Raw genomic sequence first — 6,689 nt, forward strand, 5'->3', positions numbered from 1 at the left:
CGATCGTAGTTTAATAATAAATTTTGGTCCACGCTGCAGCTAAGTGGCCGGGTTGGCGTCGTCACGCTCCCATCAGAAGTTCTCTTCCAAGTCTACTCATGTATGACTTGTCGCAGTCGGCCGGGTCCAAAGACGAAAGTAATGGCGCGCCTCCATTATTGTGGGTCGTTGGCCAACCCCCATTCCACTCTACTCTACGCCATCGCAAGAAAAATACTACAGCCCTCCCAAAGAAAACCAGTATCCCACTCTCCTTTCGGCCGTGCGGCCGGGCCTACTTGCCCTCACGCCTCCACTCCGGCGGGTCTATAAAACCGCACCGGCTAGTCCATTGCCAACCACCACCGCACCTTCCTCTCAGCATCTCTCCTCTCTCAACCTGCCTCTCCTCGTACCTGCTGGCTTGATCGGTAGCTGCTAACCTAGCTAGCAATGGCACCGCAGGGAAGAGGCAGTGCCAACGTGGCCCTGGTCCTAGGGGTGCTTCTTCTCTGCACGCTCGTGGCGGAGGCGGCGGTGTTCAACGTCGGCGACCGCGGCGGCTGGTCCTTCAACACCAACTCCTGGCCCACCGGCAAGCGCTTCAAGGCCGGCGACGTCCTAGGTACGTACCTATATACGTGCATACATGGAATCATGGATCGATAGTGTTGTGCATGCAAATGAATAAGAAGTTTTCTGGCTGCTTGCAGTGTTCAAGTACGACGCGACGGCGCACGACGTGGTGGCGGTGAGCGCGGCGGGGTACAAGGCCTGCGCCAAGCCGGCCAAGGGCGCCAAGGTCTACAAGTCCGGCTCCGACCGCGTCACGCTCGCCCGCGGCACAAACTACTTCATCTGCAGCATTCCCGGACACTGCCAGTCCGGCATGAAGATCGCCGTCACCGCCGTCTAGCCTCATCCATCGTACGCGCGATGTTACGTGACACAACGAGCGAAAATTAATTCCTGATAATAACCAAAATAAAAGGCCGGACGTGCTTCGTTCTTTCAAGTCCTAGATCAATGTGCACTGTTTGATTTGCACTCAACCGATCGTACTTGCTGTTGTATGGTGCCCTGTGTGCTGATTTTGTACTCATATATACGAGAGAATAAAAGGCGTTGACAATTATTCTTCTGATTTAACTATTTGTCACTTTTTTTTGACCAAAATACAGTAGGGTAAAACCCTACTGTGTGTCATTTTCATTATATAAAGGAAAAAGAGTGCATAGTACAATGGTTGCTGGGAGAGCAACCAGAGTGGAAAAGGTTACAAAGAAAGCAGAAATTAAGCTACAAAATTATTCAAATATTGTCTATCCAGGATGACATGCCATCCTTAAGGCTAGGCTTGGCTCTCATCATGGTGAGCTTGAAGGTGCTGGTGAAGTTAAACTTACATGATGCAATGGAGCATGGTATATTCTTAAATACCAGTCCATTTCTCTGATTCCATATGCTCCAGCATCCTATAGTCACAATCTCCATGAAGAATGAAAAGTTGTATCTTAGCTTGCCATCAGAAATCATTTCATGAATGTGTAGATCAGTATTCCATTCAATGGCTATATTCCATCAGAAGTTTTGACTAAAAGTGCATGAGAAAAGAAGATGGGTTCTGTCCTCCATGTCTTCATCATAACATAGAACACAAGAAGTGGAGTCCAAATGAAATGATTTTCTGGTAAGCAACTCACATGTGTTAATTCTGTCATTAAGCACTAGCCAGCAGAAAGATTTATGTCTGGGGAGGCAGCAGGTTTTCCAGATCCATTTGATGGGGTCAGCAGTGTCATGATGTCCCATAAGGAAGTTGTAAATCTTCTTGGTCATATGAATATTGTTGCTCCATTGGGAAATCCACTTATCATTGCCATTGTGATCCCTAATATTGATAAGTTGATCTGACAAGCTGTGAAGCCGTTGGTATGCAATAATTGACAGGGGAAGCTGAAATAGTTCATATATGTTTTCCATATCTTTGGTTACCATAATGGAAATATGTTCCTGGAGTGTAAATGCGTATAATTCAGGGAATTTAATTTTGATGACATTGCCATCCCAGTTATCATTCCAAAGCATAGCAGTATTGCCAGACTTAACTTGACAGGTGGTCATAGATTTAAACAGATCCAGAAGTTTCAGGCAGTCCTTCCACCAGAAGGATCCTTTCATGTTACCAGGGACTGGAACTGTATTAGGATCATAGTAGGCATTCCAGATCAAGTTAACCCAGGAAATATCAACCCTATTGAAGAACTTATGCAAGTGCTTAATGAGAAGAGCCTGATTCTGGATTCTGAGATTGAGTACTCCCAATCCTCCTTGGTCTTTGGGTTTACATATCATTTCCCAGCTAGCAAGGCACTTTCCTTTTTTGTTAATGTCATTGCCATACCATAGGAAATTTCGGCTAGATTTATCCACATGATCCAGAATGGTGTAGTGCACTTTAATGAGCACATGGCAAATATGGGCATGGATGCAACAACTGAGTTAACATATGTGAGCCTACCAGAGTGGTTCATAAATCTAGCAACTCCAGACAGCCTTTTGTCAATTTTTGAGATAACAGGTATAAGATCATGAACAGAAGGTTTGGTGGTGCCAAGGGGAAGTCCAAGGTATGTGAATGGTAAGCTTTCAACCTTACATCCAAAAGAGTCAGCCAATTCAGATACAGTTTGCTGGTCAATATTAATGGGGATCATGGAGGATTTGCTGAAATTCACAAAAAGACCAGTTGAGAGGCTGAAGAGGTTTAACAGATATTTGAGGTGTATAATTTGGTCAGCATCAGCAGGCATTATCATAAGAGTGTCATCAACATACTGAATGATTGGGTAGTCTTGTCCATATGCATGATTAATAGGAAGGGATAATTCCCCATTAGCCCAAGGAGCATTAATTACTGAATGTAATAGGTCAGCTGCTAAAACAAAAAGAAGGGGAGAGTATGGGTCTCCTTGTCTGACACCTCTTTTGCACATAATTTTTTCCCTGCAACTCCATTGAGAAGTACAACAGTTGAAGCAGATTTAAGGATATTTGACACCCAATTGATCCATCTTGGTCCAAAGCCTTTGGTCTTAAGCATAGCAATAATGGCATTATATTCAATCTTATCAAATGCCTTTTCAAAATCAAGTTTGAGGATGATAATGGGCCTTTTAGATTGATGGCAGAGATGAAGGTATTCAAATGCATATCCCAAATAGTCTTGTATATTTCTGCCTTTGATGAAACCATACTGGTTCTGATGTATGACAGAAGTAATGATATTTTATGCCTTGTTTGCCAGAAGCTTAGTAAAAAATTTAAGAGGCAGACTAACCAGAGAGATTGGTCTGAAATCATTCATGCTCTCTCGATTGGCAACTTTTGGAATGAGGGTAATGTAGGTAGTGTTGATACTCTGGATGTCACAATTTCCTTCAAAGAAATCCCAAATCATAGTGTAAAAATCTTGTTTTATAATATTCCAGCACTTTTTTAAGAACATGCCATTAAAACCATCAGGGCCAGGTGCTCTGTCAGTGGGGAATTCTTTAGCAACCTTTTCAATTTCATCCACAGTAAAAGGGGCATCAAGTGCAGACAAGTCATGTTGTTGTATTAATTCATCCAGATTGAAAAGCATAGTAGGGTTGATGGTTTTACCCAGTCTGTCCTTGTATGATTGCCAAATAATTGCAGCCTTGTGGTCATGGTTTTGATAATAAATTCCATCTTCACTGAGGATGGAGGTAATGAAGTTTTTTCTGAAACTTTGTGTGGCCATGGCATGAAAGAAGTCAGTATTTTCATCATCAAGTCTGACACTTCTCATCTTGAACCTGGATTTCCAATATATTCTTTTAGCCTCAAGTAATTTGCTGGTATGTTTTCTCAGTATTTTCCTAAAGTTGGCCTCCATATTAGATAGCTGTCTTTGCTCCTCAATACCATCCAATAGAGTAAGGACATAGTTGCATGCAGCAATGGTGGAATTAAGTCTGGATAGGTTTCTACTCCATTTTTTCAGACCAAGTCTGAGGCATTTAAATCTGGCAGATACATCATTGGTAGAGTTGTTGAGCTGGTAATTTCTGTTCCAACATTGCACCACAGTTTCATAAAAGCCATCAAATTCAAGCCAATAATTTTCAACTCTGAAGATGGATGCTTTGGGAATGTCACTGCCAATTTGTATATGGATAGGAACATGATCAGATGTTACTCTGGCAAGAGGATGAGCTAAAGTATTGGGAAAGGAAATAGTCCAGTTTGCAGAAGTGAAGATCCAGTCAATCTTTTCTAGAAGGGGAATATCTTGCATATTGGACCATGTAAAGTTCCTGCCTTTGAGTGGTACCTCCACAAGATCCAGCTGTTGAATCAGGCTGTTAAACATTAACATATTATTTGTATCACCATCAGGTCTGTTTCTGTCCAGTGGGCTTCTGATAAGATTAAAGTCCCCAGCTAACATCCAGTTATCCATATTGGAAGCATCAATAGAGTCCAACCAATGGAAAAAATCATCCCTGTATTCATTGCTGCATGGGCCATACACATTTGTAATATGGAAAACATTACCTGACAAGTTACATGTTAATTTGGTAGTGATTTGAAAACTAGATTGATCAATCACAGTCCCAGTGAATAGATTGCCATTCCATATAGTTATGATGCCACCAGAAGAACCAACAGATGGGCTGTAGGCAAATTGGTTAAATCTCCTTGGTGAGAAATTTCTCAAATAATGCAGGTCAAAATTGTCTCTTTTTGTTTCCTGGATACAGATAATGCCACAATTACTTTCATCAACTCTTGCACGCAGATCATCCCATCTGGTTTGTGAATTTATTCCTCTTACATTCCAATTAAGTATGTTCCACTGCCTATTCATGGGATAACTGATGATAATAGAGTTCATGGGCAGAGAGTGAATTACTCATCTCTGAGAAAATTGACAGATCATGAAGCTGGTTTTCTAAGCAAATTCCATCAACATGTATCCATTTCAGCATGCATGATAGGATATCATTCATAACATAACCATTCAGACACCTCATAAATAAAGCAGATAAGCAAATAAAGTTCCTCAAACCAAAGTGCCACACTGTGGAGCATAGCTCCTTACAATCCAGAAATAAAAGTTCAACATAATAGTAACAGAAGCAAAATAAACTGCCATGGATAGCTAGGGGCCTAGGGCCATATTTGGACTTGAAATAACAAGCCCATCTGCATATAAGATCTAAATTATTCATGATCTGTAGCAGAGGTCAGGTGGCTTCCAGAGACCTCCTCAGGAGGTATCCTGCACTGCATAGTAGCAATGGCCTGAATGGTAGCAAGTGGGAGTTCAGGTGGGGGCGCTGCCTGTGGATCCCTAAGCTCAAACTCAAAATCAGCTGACAGGTTCTTCTTGCAGTTGCCCATCTTCTTGGCCTTGATTGCAGCCGCCTGATCCTTGAAACCAGCACTGAGACCAGCAAGTCGTCGGCTGCGACGAAGATCATGGACGTCCAGCGGTGCATTAACCTTCTTCTTACGATTGTTTACAGCAGGTGAGACCATCAGAGCAGAGCATGGAACATCAGTTCTAGGGACCATCTGTGGGTGCTGCATAGGAGCAGAGATCTCTTGGACAGGATCAGCAGTATCTGACAGAGCATACTCATGTGGCTGCAGCATAGTGGGCATCTCCATGTGGTCATGAACGACATGCAGAACTTCATCAGTAAATTCAATAATGACAACGGTGGAAGTAGCAGGAATTGGAACAGCTTCAGTTGTGACCGTCAGCAAGCACTTCTTGACAGAGCCATGTTCCTCTTCCACACTGATGATCTGACATCGAGTACTTAGGACTGAAGAGTCCGCAAGTTGCTCCATAATGGCCGGCGCGGAGGCCATGATTTTTGACATCATGTCATGAAGTACAACAAAACAACCAGAGGCCTCAATCGCCGGTTGCAAGGGGGGTTCATGGTGCTCAGGACTAAGCGACGGGAGGGGGGGGGGTGAACCATAGGTTCATCCATAACTTCAGGAGCAAGATGAGGACCAGGTGCAGCATGTGCATCATGGTGATGATCATCCATAAAATCAGCATCATGCCAAATACCTCCGAAAGGTGCATGAGGCATGGGATGAAGAACACCATCGGGTGGGATGGGATCCTCATCGCCACCCATGGCCCCAAGCAGATCAGCCTGAATGATGTAAACAACACATGTTCAAGATTGGCCATGTCCAAAATCATCCATACTCTCACATATAACGTGGCTCACAGGAATCTCAAGAAGGTCTGTCACACGGACTTTGATCAGAATACGGGCGTGGTTTGACAAATCTCTGTTCCATACTAGAAATTTACCAAAACCCGAAACAGACTCTCTAACTTTATCCGGGCGCCATGCCTCCAGGGGGAAGTTAACCATCATAATCCAGGCATCATGTGTAAAGGTGCAGTCACGGTGATTGATACCTCTGTCATGGCAAAGACACGGAGAACGGAGTCGCCGACGAAATATGGGTTGTTGGCGATGGCTGTGTCGATGTCGCAGGCGTGGGCGAAGCGAACAAAGGCCGCTCCCATGCCACAACGAGAGATTTCCGCAATGCGGAAGCCGCGCTCGTGGTCGAGGAAGTGGCGGATGAGCATGGCATCCGTCTCGAACTGGGCAGGGTCAAGTGGCGGGACCAGGGAGATG

The 6,689-nt window shown here is 43.8% G+C and overlaps 1 protein-coding gene across 1 annotated transcript; it reads left to right on the plus strand.

Annotated features, from left to right (window-relative positions):
- The first annotated feature begins 325 nt into the window (after positions 1-325).
- Positions 326-1,127, plus strand: LOC119312863 (chemocyanin-like). The gene is made up of 2 exons (XM_037588640.1): positions 326-604; positions 693-1,127. Exons 1-2 carry the CDS (start codon positions 433-435, stop codon positions 893-895), a joined length of 375 nt encoding a protein of 124 aa, XP_037444537.1. The 5' UTR covers positions 326-432; the 3' UTR covers positions 896-1,127.
- Positions 1,128-6,689: the final 5,562 nt, after the last annotated feature.

Source organism: Triticum dicoccoides, chromosome 5B, assembly GCF_002162155.2.
Source record: "Triticum dicoccoides isolate Atlit2015 ecotype Zavitan chromosome 5B, WEW_v2.0, whole genome shotgun sequence".
Classification (NCBI taxonomy): Eukaryota; Viridiplantae; Streptophyta; class Magnoliopsida; order Poales; family Poaceae; genus Triticum; species Triticum dicoccoides.

Coding starts and splice junctions, on each gene's coding strand:
- LOC119312863 (XM_037588640.1), top strand. CDS start 433: ATGGCACCGCAGGGAAGAGGCAGTGCCAACGTGGCCCTGGTCCTAGGG. Junction 605..692: donor CAAGGCCGGCGACGTCCTAG/GTACGTACCTAT, acceptor GGCTGCTTGCAG/TGTTCAAGTACGACGCGACG.